Source organism: Balaenoptera ricei, chromosome 1, assembly GCF_028023285.1.
Source record: "Balaenoptera ricei isolate mBalRic1 chromosome 1, mBalRic1.hap2, whole genome shotgun sequence".
NCBI lineage: Eukaryota > Metazoa > Chordata > Mammalia > Artiodactyla > Balaenopteridae > Balaenoptera > Balaenoptera ricei.
Window position 1 is genome coordinate 20162093 of NC_082639.1, and position 17640 is coordinate 20179732.

General features: G+C 59.0%; 1 protein-coding gene across 3 annotated transcripts; it reads left to right on the forward strand.

The window, feature by feature from the left end:
- The first annotated feature begins 1273 nt into the window (after positions 1 to 1273).
- On the forward strand, positions 1274 to 17463 carry SELENON (selenoprotein N). 3 transcript variants are annotated; one of them, XM_059915989.1, is made up of 12 exons: positions 1274 to 1462; positions 2094 to 2211; positions 5370 to 5503; positions 8064 to 8276; positions 8493 to 8617; positions 9181 to 9318; positions 11026 to 11107; positions 11555 to 11743; positions 12114 to 12219; positions 13304 to 13416; positions 13510 to 13611; positions 15035 to 17463. In XM_059915989.1, the coding sequence occupies exons 1-12, from the start codon at positions 1274 to 1276 to the stop codon at positions 15203 to 15205; spliced, it is 1680 nt and encodes a 559-aa protein (XP_059771972.1). In that variant the 3' UTR covers positions 15206 to 17463. The 3 variants fall into 3 exon arrangements, with proteins under 3 accessions (XP_059771972.1, XP_059771973.1, XP_059771971.1); XM_059915990.1 differs by lacking the exon at positions 1274 to 1462 and adding an exon at positions 1593 to 1643; XM_059915988.1 differs by lacking the exon at positions 1274 to 1462 and having other exon boundaries at positions 1709 to 2211.
- The last annotated feature ends 177 nt before the right edge of the window (positions 17464 to 17640 follow it).

Genomic DNA, 17640 nt, shown 5'->3' on the forward strand with positions numbered 1-17640 from the left:
GGCCCCAGCAGTGAAAACGCGGAGTCCTAACCACTGGATCGCCAGAGAATTCCTAGGCTCCTCAATTTTAAAATGAGACAAACAAACCTCACGTCACCGTGTGGCTTGAGGACAAAATGAGATGGCATGAATCGCCCAGCACCAAGTCCAGCACATAGTGGGTGCTCAGTACCTGTTAAATCCCCCCTGACATCCCAGACCTGGGAGGTGCACGTGCAGCACCGCTGCTCCCCTGGGCTCGGGGTTCTTGTCTAGAGGCTTTGGCAGCTGCTGCCCTCTCGTGGGAATTGCAGGCAAAGCCATCTCCGGCTTCCTGGGGCCTTGATATAACGGAAGAGAGGCCCAGTGCAACCAAGGTTTCTGGGGACTTGAAAGAACTTCCTCAGACTCCACTCGCTCTATTCCCAAGGCCCTCCTCCAAGTGTTGTTCTCCAGAAAAACCACTCCTGTGGCCAGGGCAGGTCCAGCAGGGGAGAGCGGGTAACTCACAGCCGGTCTTGCCTTGTGCCTGGGAACTACCACCCCTGCCAACCCGGGTATTTCGTCTTCACCACAACCCACAGAAGGGCCTCTGTTGAATCCTCCTTATAGGCGAGGAAACTTTGGCACCGCGGGTGAGGGTTCAAGGCTGCACCACCTGTGTTGGCCTTAAACAGGTAGTTCCCATCCCTGAGGAACTGGCAGGGGTGGCCTTACAGCCGGACCATGAAGGGAATAGGGAGGGTTGAACTTCGTAGCTTTTCTGTTTCTAGATGACTTAAGACCTTTCAGCAAGCAGGTGGGATAAGGTTGGAGAGTGGGGTGCCCGGCGGCCGCTGGAGGACGGCAGTGCCCTTCTCTGGCCTCCCTCACATCTGCCAAGTAAGGTGGACACAGGCCTGGCGGCCCCTGAGCCCCCTCCCAGGAAAAGCTTCGGCTGTGCGGGTCCTCCCCACCCCCACCCCCGCCCAGCCCCTCCTCCCAGTCCTCAGCCTGGAAGTGCTCCCGGCTCCACCAGGCAAGATGAGACGCGGACGCCCGGTTTCGTTTTGGGAGACCAAGTACAAGAAGGAGGCACCGACTGGCAGGAAGGGGCCTGTGGAGCAGGAGCCCCGGCGCCCCCTCACGGACTCGTGCGCCCACTGAACCCGCTGTGCGCCGGACCCCGCGCCCCAGCCCGCCCCGCCCCGGCGCCCAGGCCCGCCCCCGGCCCCGCCCGCGCCCGCGCCCGCTCCCGCGCCGCCGCGGGTCAGCGTCCCCTGCCGCCCGTCCGGAGCCGCCGCGAGCCGCCGCCATGGGCCGGGCCCGGCCGGGCGAGCGCGAGCCGTCCAGCCCCGGCCCCGCCGCGCCGCCCGCGTCCCCGCCGCGCCGCGCCCGCGCCCGCGCCCTGGCGCTGCTCGGAGCGCTCCTCGCCGCCGCCGCCGCGGCCGCCGCCGCCCGGGCCTTCGCTCGCCATGCCGAGGCCCAAGCGGCCGCGCGGCAGGTCCGAGCCGGCGGGGAGGGCGCGGCGGCCAGGAGACTCGGGTGGGCCCGGGCAGCGGTGGGGCTCGCGGAGGGACCGGGCTCCGAGGGGCGGGTGGGGGCCGGAGGGCCGGGAGGGCGGCAGGGAAGGGATAGGACGAGGCTCCAGGGGTCGGGCAGACTTGGAAGGACTGATGGGGGAGGTGAGAGGACTGGCCCAGTGTGAGGCAGGAGCTGGGACAGGCTGCAGGGGGACAGTGCAGATGGGTGACTAGGACAGTGCAGACAAAGCAGAGAGCAAAGGTGGGACCCGAGCATCTGGACGGGCCGGGAGCGCTGGGACGGTGGGGAGGGGAGACCGGAGAGGACAATGGGTGGACCAAGAGGGTGACACGAGATGGGTGGGATGGGCCCAGATAGAAAGGGAGCACTTAGAGAGTGGACAGTGGATGAAGGCTCAGAGTGAAGCAGGGACCAGGAGGGATGGGAAGGGGGACTGGGGCTCTGGGGCGTGCAGAGGTGGCATTTGGACAGATGGGCTGGGAGATGGGCTGAGAGAACCCAGGAAGATGTGGCGGAAGCAGCTCCCTCCACCCATTTGGGATGCCAGTTGGGTGCACAGCTGCTCAGTCCAGCCACCTCCTCCCGAGCAGGACTCGGCGCTGAAAGCCCTGGGGACAGAAGGCCTCTTCCTCTTTTCCTCTCTGGACACTGACGGGGACACGTACCTCAGCCCCGAGGAGTTCAAGCCCATTGCTGAGAAGCTGACAGGTACCGGGAGAGGCTGGGGACTAGGCAGGAGGGAGCCGGGGCACCGCCCTCTACTTCTTGCTCTGTGTCTTCTGTGTCTGCTCTGAACAGAAGGGCTGCCTGGAGTAGGGGGAGGACGGTGTGTCCTGGCAGCCCTGGGGTCCTCCCAGCTCTGACATTTTCCGGCTGGTGGTTTGGGCAAGCTGCTTCAACACGGGCACCCACACATACTCGCACACCCAAGCCTGTTCTCCTCACGTGTGACTAAAACTAGTTAACATTCCCTGACCACCTTCTCAGGACCAGACATCACTTTAAGCACCTCCTGTGAGTCATCTCTTTAATCTTCACAGTGCCTGTGAGATGGACCTGTCCTGATCCTCTTGTGTATAGTTTAGGAGACGGAGGCGCAGGAAGGCTCTCCAGCTTGCCCAGGCTGGAAAGGTGCAGAGCCAGGATTAGGGGCCTCCTGTCTTCAGGTCCTGCACCAGCTCATTTGAAGCTTAGAGAAAAATGTCTGCAAAGTGCCCACCATGCAGTAGATAGTCAGTAGACAGGAGCTATTACCATTACTGCTAAATATTAAACTCTGCTCGGGAGCTGTCAGATTCCTATCCCACCTTGTTACCCGTTTTTGCCTGGTTGTAATCAGTGATTTTTATTGTAAAGATGAGGGGCTGAAGCATTCTAATGAATTAGAAAATGCCTCTCTCACTGCTCCATCACCACCCTAACCTCTGTGTCCATATCTTGTGACGTTTCTTGAACTTATGATCTTGGGCATTTACTTGTTACCCAAATTGCCTGGTGTAAGTAGGTCAATAGATGGGAAAGACTAGAAAGAGACACCAGCTGCTCTCAGGCCGGTAAGCACCAAAGGACCGTGATGGGCTTTCTGTGTCTCAGGATGGGTCAGGTAGGTCAGCCACGTGCTGACCCGGTGGCCTTTGGTCACTGCCAGAGGAGGAGGGTCAGATGAATAATGCTAATTTGCTGGAGCGGATGTGTCAGTGCCTCCCAGGGGCAGTCAGTACTGTCATGAAAGCAGATGGGCAGATACACAGGTCAGCCCTGTGTGGATTTGCTTTGACTTCTTATTTTGCACACACTTCTCCGAGCAGCCACACAGCCACCTCCTTGTCCTTTTTTATGGCCAGAGAGCAAGAGTTCCCTCATAATGACATGTTGGCCAAGCTTGCTGGGCTTGGGGGTGCTTTTAATTTTTTCACACAAATCTTTTTCTCCATCAGGGGAAAAGAGTCCCTCAATTACCTCCTAGGCCACTGTGAGTGCAAAACTGGACCAAGTTTTTGGGAGAACAAAAAACAAAACAAAACCAGAAAAACACCAAATCTAAGCAGGAAATAGAGGCAAACAGTCCTCTCTAGTTGGTACAGTTATGTGTGTTTAATTTTCTGCTTTATACCTTAAAAGTTTTACAAGTTGTCAGTAGTGAGCAAATTTTACTTGTAAGTCAGGAAATAAAACTTTTTATTAAAAAACCAAAGAGCCATAAAATGCTGGGTATTATTATTCATAATTATCTATGATAACAGTTAAGTAATTGGATAAGCAAGCCAACCAGTAACGCTGCACATTCCCATTGTTCCCTTCCTCTGAGGTTTCCAGATTGCTGTTTTGAAATTTTGTTGCCTTGACTTACAAATGCAGAAGTAACCATGATTCTTTAGAACAGGGGTTTGCATCAGGAGCCACTGGGGAGCATTAATCGGGAGCACATTTTCCAGATTCTAGCCCCTGAAAACTCTGACTCAGTAGGTCTGAGGGGGGTTCTGGGCATCGGTAGTTTAAAAAGGCATCCTGGTGATTCTGATGATTCCTGGTTAAGAATGCACCCATTTTAATGCACCCATTCAGTCTGTCAGTCCGTCTGTCAACAAATGCCAGATGTGGTCTCTACCAGCAAGAGAGCAGTCGTAACAGGACCCACCCGTGCTTCATTCTGTTATCTGTGTCGTGGGACCCCACCCTGCTGTTAGTCACCCCTTCTGCAGTAGCCGTCATGCCTCCCTTAAGCCTTCATCGTGACTCCCTCCACCCTTGAAAGACTACAGACTTGGCAGGTCTCTGAGCAGGAAGAGATCTGACGAATCAAGTTCAGCCACTAGCCAGTCCAGCCCCTCGTAATGATGGGGAAACGGGCTACCCAGGAAACAGGAAGAAGCAGGTGTCCTCACTTCTGGACCAGTGCTCTTTCTGTGACACCAAAGATGACCTGATTCCACGTCCCCTGACCTCTCTGAGCAGCCTTTGCTTCTCCATGAGACCTCATGACGGGACAGGCACAGTAGCATGGGCTCCATCTCTCATGTGGGAAAACCGGAGAGGATGAGTGATTTGCCCCAAATTGTCCAGGAAATGGAGCCAGCCTCACCCCGGAGCTGGGCTCAGGGAAAGGGGACAGTGAGAATGGCCTTTCTGCAGCCAGCCTGGCCTGGTGGAAAGAGCACACATTAGAGTCAGAAATTAGGTTTGAGTCCTAGCCCCGTGGATCCCCAACCATGAAACCACCAGTAATAGCAATACAGCTGACATTTATTACGGGTTTACTCTGTACCAGGTCTGGATTATCTCATTTAATCCTCATAACAAGCCACTGGGCCAACCATCACACAACCTGTTGAGGAGTGGGGCTAGGATTTGAACCCAGGTCGTCTGGTTCCTAAGCCTTTGAGGAAACTTTTGAGATCTTAATGCCCCTGGAAGAGGGTTGTGGTTGATCGTAGGTTTAGAGTAAAACAGACCTGGGTTTGAATCCTGATTCACACACTACCTAGCTGTGTGTCCTTGGGGAAGTGACTTCACCTCTCTGAGCCCCCAATTTCTCATTTGTAAAATGGAATTGATAATACTGCCTTCACAGGGTTACTGTGAAACTAAAATGTGATATACATTGGAGAAAACGTATATGTGTGATATACCATGTGGTATACATCATATGTACACATTATATATCATATACATACAATTTGTATATGTTTGATAAACGATGTGATCTATATTGTTACTTTGTTGCTTGTTACCTGTTACAGCCCCACCCCCACCCCCATCCCTGCCAGGCCTGGCTCCCTTAATCACTGGCCAATGTGGACATCCTAAGAGAAGTGAGGCCCTGCCATCTAAGGCAGGACCCCTCTCCAGCGACCTGTATCTCACAGGGTCAACTCCTTCGGCCAGCTATGAGGAGGAGGATCTGCCCCCTGACCCCAGCGAGGAGACACTCACCATAGAAGCCCGATTCCAGCCTCTGCTGCCAGAGTCCATGACCAAGAGCAAAGATGGGTTCCTAGGGGTAAGTTGGGGCAGGAGTGGCAGGGGGTCCCCCACAGGCGGGACCAGAGACAGAGGGACCATCTGTGTGCACTCACCTCCTGAGAATGGGTCTGTGGTCTGCTCACCTTCCCTTCTTTCTGTCTTTCCTTCCTTCTTTCATCAGCACCCTCTGTGCACCCAGTGCGCCAGGCCCTGGGGGTCCAGAAGTGGGTGCGACGCTGTCCCTGCTGTCCGGGCACACAGTCTGGTAGGGGAGGTAGGAGGGATAAGCATGAGCCTCTGACCCAGAGTGGGGGTCTGGATGGCTTCCTGGAGGGAATGACATTTGACAGTGACTGCAGGGGACGAGGGCTCAGCCCACTGTCAGTAGGGGTAGGAAAAGGATCCGGCTGGAGGAAACAGCAAGTGCACTAGAGACCGTGCTGATGCAGGCGCCGCGCTTGTAATCATTACTTTCTGCAAGTCAGTCTTTCCCCCCAGGCTGTGAGTTTCCTCAGGGCAAGGCCGGTGACTCACACATTTGTGCCTCCCCAGGCCCCTAGCACAGTGCCTGGAGCCTGACAGGTGCTCTGTTGAGCTCCGATGAACCAGACCTGAGGTTCAGCCCTTGGCAACGGCTGTAGGGTGGGGATGACCCTGACAAGTGCCATCCTAACCAGCCCTGTGGTTAGGACCGGAGGCCCTGTGGACAGGGTCTCAATCCCTCCCAGGACCTAGGCATCCCCAGGCCCTGCCCGCCTTTCCCACTGTCTCCCCTGTGCTCTCCTCTCAGCTTTCCACTACTCCAGATGTCCGGGCTTTCTTCCAGCTGAGAGCCTTCTCATATGCTGGTCCCTCAGCCAGGAACAACCTTTTCTCTTTGCCTCACTCACAGCTACTCAGCTTTTACAGCTCAGCTGAACTGTCATTTCAGCAGGAGATGCCAGGCAGGCCACTGAGGGCAGAGAGAGGGGGTGGCTGGACCCAGGGCATGGGGGACACACACAGGGGCATCCTGGTCAGTGGGACTGGAAGAGAAGTTGCCAGATGGCAAAGGGCCTCAGCTGCCTAACTTTGGCCTTTGTTCTGCAGCAGCAAAATACCATAGCAGATTTTGAAAGAGGAGAATTCTCTCATCAGATCTAGGCTCTCCAAACTGGCAGCTGGGGAGAAAAGGGAGGCAAGAAGACCAGTTCCCAGGAGGGAGGGGGAGACAGGTGGGGGGAGGCCATGGTGATGGAGAGGAAAGGCAGCCCGGGGGATGCTGGGAAAGGGAGAAAGGCAGGGTGTGGCTACTAATGGAAAGGGAGGGGGGGCAGTTGAGGTGACTCAGGCTTCTGGCTGGTGGCCAGGTGCATGGGGGCCCATTGCCCGATGGGGGTTGGAGGAGGGAAGCAGGTCTGGTAGGGAGGGTATGAGGTCAGTTTGGACTGTTGAAGTTGAGTTCCCTGAGAGATGTCCAGGGGGAGAGTCCAGTAAGATCTGGGTGGAGAAAGGTCTGGCATTGATGGGCTGAAATGATGTCTGAGCAGATGAGTCCCTCCTACAGGGCAGAGAGAACAGGGTGGGGCAGGTGCAGGGGGCCCACCTGCACTTACAGGGGAGATGGGTCCGGAGCAGCACCGCAGCCCTGCGTCCCTAGCTCAGCCCCCTTTCGCGGGCCGCTCCGCTAAGAGCTCGCCAGCCTGTGAGCAGGACCCAGCAGACGGGCAGGCTCTGCCTGGCCCTGCAAGCCAGCCCCGCTTTGAGAACTTGCCTGTGAAAGCCCTCTCCTCCCACCTCAGCTTCCCACTGAGCCCGGGTCCCATCACCAGGGAGGTCGAAGGTGGGGCAGCTCCCTGGTGGCTGAGCACCCTGAGGGGGGCCAGGCACTCACTGTCCTGGTGGCCACTGATGGTGGCCCAGAAGGGCAGGGAGGAGCTACGGAAGGTGGAGCTTTGACCAGGGGACCTGCATGCTCCAGGGTCCCGCCTCTGCTCCAGGCAGATGTGCAGAGAGGCCTGCAGAGCGTCTGACCCTCATTCTGTCCCGCCCTTCAGCTCATCAGACAGCAGTGGGGTGGGTTACTGTTGAGGAAATGGCTCAGGGAAGGCCTTTGCCAGGGATGCGCAGCCCGCGTGGCCCAGGCTCTGCAGAAAGCAAGGCCGGTGGACTGGGAGAGGAAGCCCAGGGCAGGGCGGGGCACCCGGGATTGGTCTGCTGGCTTATGTACAAGAGGCAGGCAGGCCTGTGTGAGGCCCGGGACCTGGGCTTGGAGAGGGAGGGAAGAGGCCGTGAGAACCCCCCTCACAGAGCCCCCCGTTCCAGTCCTGGGTGGCCCCTCCAGCTGCCTCTGCTCCCCTGCCCTCGAGCGAGCTGTTCCAGCCTGGGCTGGACCCGAGGGGCCACAGGGGCACCACTTCTCTGGGCAAGGGGCCGGGGAAAGTGAGATGAGCCTCAGCTCTGGCAGGAGAGTGCCAGGCTCGTGGCCGTGAGCAGGCAGGAGCCTCCCGGGTCCCTCTGCTTCCTGGGCTTGTGGGTTGGCTCAGGGCTCGAGGAGACCTCCGCACACACCTGGGACGTTCTCAGTGCCCCAGAGCTTCGACTTTCCTCTGCCCCAGGTCTCCCGCCTGGCCCTGTCCGGCCTCCGCAACTGGACGACCGCAGCCTCGCCAAGCGCGGTGTTTGCCGCCCGCCACTTCCGGCCCTTCCTTCCCCCTCGGGGCCACGCGGAGCTGGGCGAGCCCTGGTGGATCATCCCCAGTGAGCTGAACGTCTTCACCGGCTATCTGTCCAACAACCGCTTCTACCCACCACCCCCCAAGGGCAAGGAGGTAAGGGTAGCCCACGGCAAGCCCCGGGGCCCTGCCCCCCAGCCCCAGCACGGCCCCTCCCCATCGGCAACTGGACCCCCAGGGCCACGCCTACCCCACCTGCTCTCTGGCCTGCCTCTGGCCCCACCCCCACCTGGGCCCCAGGTCCAGAGCTGACCCTCACCCAGGGGAGCTGGGCCCAGCAAGCCAGCCCAGGTCCCACTGCCCTCCCCCCAGGTCATCATCCACCGGCTCCTGAGCATGTTCCACCCTCGGCCCTTCGTGAAGACCCGCTTTGCCCCTCAGGGGGCCGTCGCCTGCCTGACCGCCACCAGCGACTTCTACTACACCGTGATGTTCCGGTGAGGGGTCCTGGCAGCCCCATCCTTGCCTCCCACCAGGGCCTGGGACTCCAGGGAAGCACAGATGGGTTGAGCACCAGGAGGCGGGGCCTGACTCAAAGCCCCCAGCTCCACCACTTACCAGCCTGTGGTCCCGGGCAAGCAGCTTTGGCTCTCTGAGCCTCACTTTCCTCATTGTGCATCAGGGCGGTGGTGACTTCCTCCAGGAGGAAGAGAAAAGGTGTTGAATGTGCTTAGCATGGGGCTGTTGGCCGTGATTGTCATCCACACAGAAGGGGGTGCGTAAGAGCTCTGACACCAGGTCACACACACCGTGGAGGGCTCAGAGGAGGCTCGGGCAAGGCTTCCGGGGAAGGCAGCACCTGAACTGGGCCCTGAAGGATGGGCAGCGCTTGGAGGGCGTCCCTTCTCCCTGCCCCACACACTTCTTCCTCCCCCGCCCAGTCCTCTGCCCCACACACAGTCTGGCCAAGGGTTCCAGGCTTTGGGGCAGAAGTGAGAGGGGAGGTGGGCAGGCTCTGCTCAACAGGGAACCTGCTCCCAGCCGGACCCTTTCCCTCCAGCATCCACGCCGAGTTCCAGCTCAGCGAGCCGCCCGACTTCCCCTTCTGGTTCTCACCCGGCCAGTTCACGGGCCACATCATCCTCTCCAAAGACGCCACCCACGTCCGTGACTTCCGGCTCTTCGTACCCAACCACAGGTGACAGCCTTGGCCCCGGCCCCGGCGTCCTGCTCCGATTTGCCCCTCACCAGCTCCAGGAGCTCAGATACAGGGGCCCGGAGGCCCCCTCAGTCTCTCCCCAGAGCTACTTCTCTTGGGAGGGGCCTAGAGCTGACCCAGGAGGAGGTAGCTTGAGGTGGGCTGAGGGAGGTCATTCCATCGTCTGATAGGCGTGTCCCAGGCGCTGTGTGGGCCTGGCCTGCCAGCTCTGTGCTGGGACCCAGCGCAACAGCCAACAGCCTCTCCCTGAAGATGGAACTGCCCCCCCCCCCCCGTGCCATACTGCTGACAGACCTCCAACAGACCCGTAACCACAGCCTGCTCATGCCATCCTAGGCGAAGGCCAGCAGGTGGAGAGGGACCCGGCTGGTCAGGGTCCAGGAAGGCCTCCCAAAGGAAGGGACGTCTGTGCAGCGACCTGGGGGCTGAGGAGAGTTTAGCCAGGCAGAGGGAAGGGCACATACAAAGGCCTAAGAAGCAGGCCCTCCACGCCTGCAGTTGCTACCACAGACCCTGGGGGGCCAGGGGGCGGCTTCTGGGAGGGCTCAATGCCAGTCACCTGCCTGCTTGCCTGCCTGACCTGCTCAGGGACAGCCTCTTGTCAGGGAGGAAAGGGACGCAGAAAGTCTTTCCAGATTCCTGACCCCCAGCCCCAGCACGGCCCCTCCCCATCGGCAACTGAACCCCCAGGGCCACGCCTACCCCACCTGCTCTCTGGCCTGCCTCTGGCCCCACGCCCACCTGGGCCCGTGATAGCACGCAGCCGCTTAGTGAGCCTGAGTGACTCTGTGCAGGGACAAGACCTGGGCTGAGAGATGAGGGGCCCAGAGCGAAGTCTCAGCCGTGGCACCCGTGGGCTCCGTGGCTGTGGGCAAGGCCCTGGACCCCTCCAGGCCTCAGTTTCCTCATCTGCTAGATGGGAGGCTGGCTCCTGGGCAGGAGTGAGGGGGTCATTGGGACAGCCTGGGAAGAGAAAGTTGCCCCCAGGACCAGGAGCGGTTTCCTCTCAGTCCCCCGAGGGAGGGAGCATCCTGGGCCACGGGGAAAATGAGGGGGAAGGACGAGCTGTCCTCCTCCTTCCTCGCTCCTCAGGCAAGCCCTTGTGCTGCAGGGGCTCAGCCCAGGGTTGGAGGTGGGGTCCTGGACTGAATGAAACAGAAGGAGGGGGCAACTGCTCCTGGGCCTGTGTCTCAGGCCTAGACCACGGGACCGCCGACCGGCTCTGAGGGCACCCAGCTCACCCTGACTGCCTCACCTGCCCAAGGTGGTTGGTTGTCTGTCCTGGGGCTCCCCCATGTGGCGGATCTGCAGGTTGCACATGCTCAGGCCAGACTTCCCGTGGGGGGAGGCACTGATGAGCGCTGTGTGAAAGAGTCATGGATCGTGGACAGTGCGTGAGCCATGGGTATGGAAGCCCCTTCATGAACTGTAAAGGGCTGGGCCAGTGGAGGGTGGCATGGTCGCAGTGCCTTCCGAAGAGGCAGCCTGGGGAGAGGAAAGGGCCCAGGCTCTGCCGTCAGAACTCTAGTGGCTCTGAGACCTTGGGTCCACCCTGCCAAGTCTCAGCATCCTCATCTATAAAATAGGGTCAGCTGCATGCTTTCAGTGAGATAAAGTCTGACGTCTGGTTAATGGGCCTTGATGGCGGTGGTGTTCTGCCCTGGCCACCCTCTCACCTGTCCCCAGGTCTCTGAATGTGGACATGGAGTGGCTGTACGGGGCCAGCGAGAGCAGCAACATGGAGGTGGACATCGGCTACATACCCCAGGTGAGCGCACCTGGGTAGGGTGGTCCCTACCCAGGTAGGTAGGCGGGGCTCGGCCGCAGGGCCCCGCCACAGGGCCTCTCAGCCTGGCTGCAAGGAGGCCCAGCTGGCTAGGAGCCTGGGGGCAGTGAAGGACGGAGCTCCTGCAGGCTGAAGCCGCTGTCCCCAAAGCAGGACCCTAGGAAGCCACCCGTTCTTCCTAGCCAGCGTCTGCCATGGGCCCGCAGATGGCTTCACACTGGCTGGACGCTGGCTCTGTCCTGCACTCACTGCACAGCCCTGACCAGGCCCTGCCCTTCCCTGGGCCTGTCTCCCCTCCTCTGCAATGAGGGGCAGATCTGCAGAGGTGCACCTCTGCAAATCTTTGAGGGTCTCTCGGGGCCCCTGGAGGACTCGGGCCCCTCGCTGAGACGTCCCTCAGTGACCATCCCTCACTGACCTCCGGCCCAGATGGAGCTGGAGGCCACGGGCCCCTCAGTGCCCTCTGTGATCCTGGACGAGGATGGCAACATGATCGACAGCCGCCTGCCCTCGGGGGAGCCCCTCCAGTTTGTGTTTGAGGAGATCACGTGGCAGCAGGAGCTGAGCTGGGAGGAGGCCGCCCGGCGCCTGGAGGTGGCCATGTACCCCTTCAAGAAGGTGAGGCCAGACGGGGGTAAGGGGCGGGGCTGGGATCCCTGGGGCTGGGTCCGGAGCTGTGGGAGCAGCAGGTGGGCACTGGGCGTGGGATGCCATGCAGGGCTTGCTGCTGAGGCTGCCTCCCTGTGGGGCCCAGCCTGGGCCAGGGAGCCTCCCCTTTGCCCTTTAGAACTTGGAGGAGGTACCCCCTGGCTCAGCATCACCCCTTCACACAGACACACGCACACACACACACTGCAAACATACATGCATATGTACACACACACGTATATACACTACAGACACACACTACATGCACATCACACACTCAGCCCCTGAATGGGACCCTGGCGGCACACAGTAGCTTCTCTCTGTCTCGACTTGGCCCCAGGTCACCTACCTGCCGTTCACCGAGGCCTTTGAGCAAGCCAAGGCCGAGAACAAGCTGGTGCACTCAGTCCTGCTATGGGGGGCCCTGGACGACCAGTCCTGCTGAGGTGAGGGAGACCCTTGCAGTCTGAGGGGAGAAAGGGGGGCAGACTTCGTACCTTGTGGGTACAGGAGGCCCTGAGACCAATGGGACTCTCCTGTCGCAGTATGAGGGACTCAGGGATGACATGGGGCAGGGTGTGGGGTGACGGCTCGCAGGGTTCTGTGCTAAGCCCAGAGGAAGCTGCTGGACACAATAGAAAGAGCCCAGCTCAGCCATTTTCAGCCTGGAGACCTTGGCCAAGTGACTCCTTCCCTGAGCCTCAGTTTTCTCAGCAGTAAGAGGGTAACATACTTACCTCCCAGAGTTGTGAAAACAGATGTGAAAGTGCCTGTACTTGCACACGAGTGAGAGAAGGTAGTGCCAGAGCCTGGGCTGCATTCACTTATTCAGATAATTCAACGAAGACCCGCTGGTGCAAAGTTCTTTGGGTGCCTGACACTGGGTACAAAGATGAGCAAACAATGGCCCTGCCCACATCCAGCCAATCGACAAACATCCTGGGCACCTCCTGTGCCGAGCCATAGGCTAGGTGTTGGGCATCTTGCACTGAGGAAGTCAGAATCAGCCCCAGTCCTCAGGGAGCACACAGTGTGTGCAGAAGGCAGACAGTGAATGAACAAGTACAAGCGTGGTGAATTTACACAAGGCATGGTCCAGAGTGGCACGAGAGTGTGTAACGGGGTGGCAGGGTCAGGGAAGGCTTCTTTAGAGAAAGTGACATATAAGCTGAGACTTTGAAGGATGAGGAGGATGAGTTTGCCAAGTGACAGGGGAAGTGTTTTAGGTAGAAGAATTGTCTGTGCAAAGGCCCTGGGACAGAGTTTAGTGGATTTAAGAAGCTGTCACTGTCTAGAAGCCCCTGGGCCAGGTAGGCCCCCAGCCAAGTCTCAGCCCAGGATGCCAGTATGTTATTGATGTTAGTTACAGCTGCCATTTATTCCCCACCTCCTCTGTGGTAGATTCTTTGAATCTGTTATTTCACCTGGGTGCACTGACCGTTCTACAGTTTATGAGGTTTACTGCTGATAGAAAACCCAGTGAGACATGCAGGGTGCCTCACCCACCTGGCCTTGCCTCTCCCGGAACAGGTTCAGGGCGGACTCTCCGGGAAACTGTCCTGGAAAGTTCGCCCATCCTCGCCCTCCTCAACGAGAGCTTCATCAGCACCTGGTCCCTAGTGAAGGAGCTGGAGGACCTGCAGGTGAGTGGCAGGTGGGCGGGAAGAGCCCCATGGGCGCCCCTGGGACAGTGCTGGGAGCTGAGGTGTCAGGAGCGTGCCCAACTGTCCCCATAGAACAACCAGGAGAACCCATCCCACAAGAAGCTGGCCAGCCTGCACCTGGAGAAGTACAGCTTCCCCGTGGAGATGATGATCTGCCTGCCCAATGGCACCGTGGTAGGTCCCCCACCACTCATCCCCAGCCCCGGGCCAGGCACCATGGGGCAGGGGAAGCGGCAAACAAGGGGCACGGCTTACAGACCTCATCAGGCTCCAGGTCTGGCTCTACCACTTCCTGGCTGGTGTCTTAGCCAGTCCGAGCCTCAGTTATCCCCTGATGTCCCCTCGGCCTGCCTCGTGCAGGTGTTGGGACACTCCCTCAGAAAGGGAACCTCAGCAGCACTTTGGGGACCTGGCAGCAGTGGGCATGGTCTAGCAGCAGAGTGGACAGGAACGTGACCTGAAAGAGAAGGCTCAGACCATTGTGGCCAGTCCTGGGATGGAAGGGAGGGAGGGACAGGCCTCGTGACAGGCAGAGAGGACCTGGGGACGCCCCAGGCTGAGCCAGGCTTCAAGACCCTATCTCTCCCGAAGGGCCCCTTACACAGCACTCACATCGTCGCGTTGGGTTCTCACGGGAGCTTTGGGGATAGATGAGCACGAATGCCGATCTCACAAACAAGGAAACTGAGGCTCAGAAAGGTTCAGAGACTCGGCAAAAGCTGCATAATTAAGAAGTATAGCTGCCGGGAATTCCCTGCAGTCCAGTGGTTAAGACTTGGCGCTTTCACTGCTGTGGGCCTGGGTTCAGTCCCTGGTGGGGGAATTAAGATTCCACAAGCCGTGCAGCGCAGCCAGAAAAAAAAAAAGAAATACAGCTGACTTTCAAAACAGGCGCCCGCCTGTGAGCCTCAGCGTCACCTGCTCTTCTGAGCAGAGCTGCCCCTTATCCTTTAAGTCCCAGGGGATGGTTAGTGTGGGACTGAGGGATGGAAGCAGGTGGGGAGCAGCGCAGGAGCAAGAGCTGGGGCTGGCCTGGAATGGGGGCGTCCAGTGAGGGCTTGGTGGCGAGGAGGAGGGTGCCAGCCAAGGGCCTTCTGTCTGGAGTTCAGAAGAGGAAAGGCCCGGGAGAGCCAGCCAGCTCGCACCCGTCCACAGGCGCCCACTGTGGTGGACTCGGCCCAGCCAGGGCCCGGGCTGGCGAAGCTGGGCGGACAGGACTCTGCCTGGGCTGCGGGTGGCCCGTGCTCTCCCGCTCGCTCGATTTGTTTGTTCGTTTACCGGACACCTGCCCTTAAGGTGCCCACTACCTGGAGTGGGAGGCAGATGGGGACACAGGCGTGTGGGCATTTCGACAGAAGTGAGTGCGGAGTTCAGGGCTTCTGGGAACAGAGGAGAGAGGTCATGGGGCGCGGAGGCAGAGGAGGGAAAGGTGATGCCGGAAGGCGTTAGGTTTCACCTGGTGGGCGAGGTGTGGAGCCCTGGAGTCAGAGGGCCCTGTGAGCAGAGGAGGAGGGGGAACGGGTTGCCCCTGCTGTCCGCCATCTGCCTCAGCAAGAACAGTTGGGCCCCCGCCCTCCTCACCCCACCCTTCTCCCAGGTCCACCACATCAACGCCAACTACTTCTTGGACATCACCTCTGTGAAGCCTGAGGACATCGAGAACAATGTCTTCAGCTTCTCATCCACCTTTGAAGACCCGTCCACAGCCACCTACATGCAGTTCCTGAAGGAGGGCCTCCGGCGCGGCCTGCCCCTCCTCCAGGCCTAGTGCACCTGCTGGGCAGCGAGAAGCCCGCTGGACGGGGAGCTGGACAGGCCCCTCTGCCCCGGAGCCAGAGCAGCCCTCGCACATTTCACCTTCCACCTCTCAGGCTGCCCGTGGGGTCTGCGGCCATCCGAGCTTTGCCTCAGTGAAGGGGGGACAGGGGGTCCTCGGCTGACCAGGTGGATGAACCTCGAGCTCCAGCTGCCACCATCAACCTTTTACTACCTACCTGGCTCCGGAAGCTGCTTGGGACCCCAGAAGAGGGCCCGGGGTCATCTCCCTGGACCTCACTCACTCAGGCACATAGTCCCGGCCCTTGCAGGGCAAGTAGTAGGGAAGAGTGGGTGCTAGGAAGACAGGGCCACCCCTCTCTCCTTACCTTCACCCCCTCCCAAAAGAAACATCAAGAAGCCCTGGCCTGAGGGTGTGGGCAGGCTGCCGGGGAAGCACTCCTGTTTGTCCGGCGCCTTCTTCCTCGCGTAGCCCTGGCTGCGCTCCTGTGCTTGGTGTCCCCAGTGGAGTCAGTCTCAGCTGGAGACAGCCTTCTGGAAGCTCTGGGTAGAACCCTCCTTCAGAAGCGGAAATCGTACTGTACCCCTGCTGCTCCCCAGACCACTCAATCCAACCTAACGATAGGACCCCACAACCTATTTCAGGACTTACTGGAAGCCAGCTCTCTAGGGAGGTTTACCACGAAGTAAGCTTCTGCCCTTGGCAAGGAGTCCGCTGAGGCCCAGGGCCATGGCACCCCTACCGCCTACCCCAGCACAGGCCACAGCGGGGCGGCTGGAGCCAGTGTCCCTGTAACACCTCCTGCCCCTCAGACCTCAGCTCCACAGAAGTGTAACCCAGTCAAAGAACACGGCGTCCCCCAGCACTGGCACTGTCCCAGCCATCAGGCAGCCCCACCAGCCTGTCCATTGCTGGGTGGCCACTGACTCTCCTTGGCCACTCTCAGGGCCTTGGTCCACATCCTGAGCCACTGACCACGGCCAGTCTCTTTTTATACACGCAGGGCAAGTGTTTTTATGTGAACTTTCTCACAGTTTATATGTATTTTTGATAGCCCCGGCACTGAGGAGAAAGGAGGGGGCAGTGGTATCCCCCAGCAGCTGCCCCGTGATGGCTGGATCTGAAAGCCTAGGTGGATCCAGCTTGATGTCTTAGCAGTTGCTCCTGTGGGAAGAAACACCCCTCTCTTCCTTCTCCTCTTCCAACTGTTTAAAAATAGTCCTCAGAGGGTCAGTATACCCCCTACTCTATCCTTGTCCTCCGCTCAGGCCCATGAGGGGCCCTTGGGCTTTCATAAATCCCCCTCCGCCGCCCATCCCTGCCCTCATTTATGCCCCCTCCGCCACCCCACAGGGGGGCTCCCTCCTGACCTGGAAGAGGAAGGAAGGCAAACATTTCCTCAGATGCACTCCCAGCCCTCCCACCTGCCACTGGAGTTTCCACACTGAGTCTTCCCCACAGACTGTCGTGTTCTCAGTGTTGTATCAAGTATCGTAATAATGGCCAGTTACCAAGAGCTTTCTCTACCTAAGGCACTTTGTTAAAATCACATGCATGTCCTCATTTAATCCTCACAGCAGATGTGAGGCGGATAGTAATCGTTCCCATTTTGCAGATGAAGGAATTGGGTCTCAGGAAAGTGAAGTGACTTGCCCAAGGTCACTCAGTGGTAGGGTTGAGATTCAGCCTGTGTCTTGATGTTGGAGTGTTTTGTCTTGCACTACACACGCCACCCCGCAGCCCACCCCCTCTCTCCCCTGCCTGTTTTCAGTGAGGTGAGAAAGCCTTTCAAACCAAAATGTCTTATTCCCCTCCGTCCTCCAGAGCAAATGAGGTGTGAGCCAACAAGCTCAGCCCAGTTCTTTGTGTCCCTTCTGCAAGGCAGTGCTTCCATGCCGCTTACAGGGAGGGAGGGCGGGCCCCGAGCCTGTCTCAGTGCTTCCAGGCATAGGTGGCAGTAGCCTGTCCCATGAGCCACCCAGTGTCAGCAGAGGCTCAGCCTTCCCACCCAGCAGGGTCTTCCCCTCACGCTGGTTTGGGAAGGCCGGCGCCGTGATGAGCGACCCGTACCCCGTGAAAGGTAAAGCTTGCTTGGGCTTTCTGCATCCTCACCTGATGCCTCTGCCTGACCCCCCACCATGAGCCTCAAGGCCCTCAAGGGCCGCAGCTGCCCTCTTTTGTCACCCCTCTGCCACTTCCCTGCCCTGTCCCCAATGTGTCCTATAATAAAATTGGAGATTAGGGTGGTTCTAAGTGCCTTTCCTTTGAGCTGGATGTTGTTCAGTTCTGTTCTCGGTCTCATTCCTCTGCTGAGATTGGCTTGGCAGATGGGCAAGGGAGCATGGCTGGAATGCCTTTGGGGACTATCTTATTTGTCACCAGAAGGCTTGAGTGACTTGCTTAAAATAAATTTGTGATAGACCTAG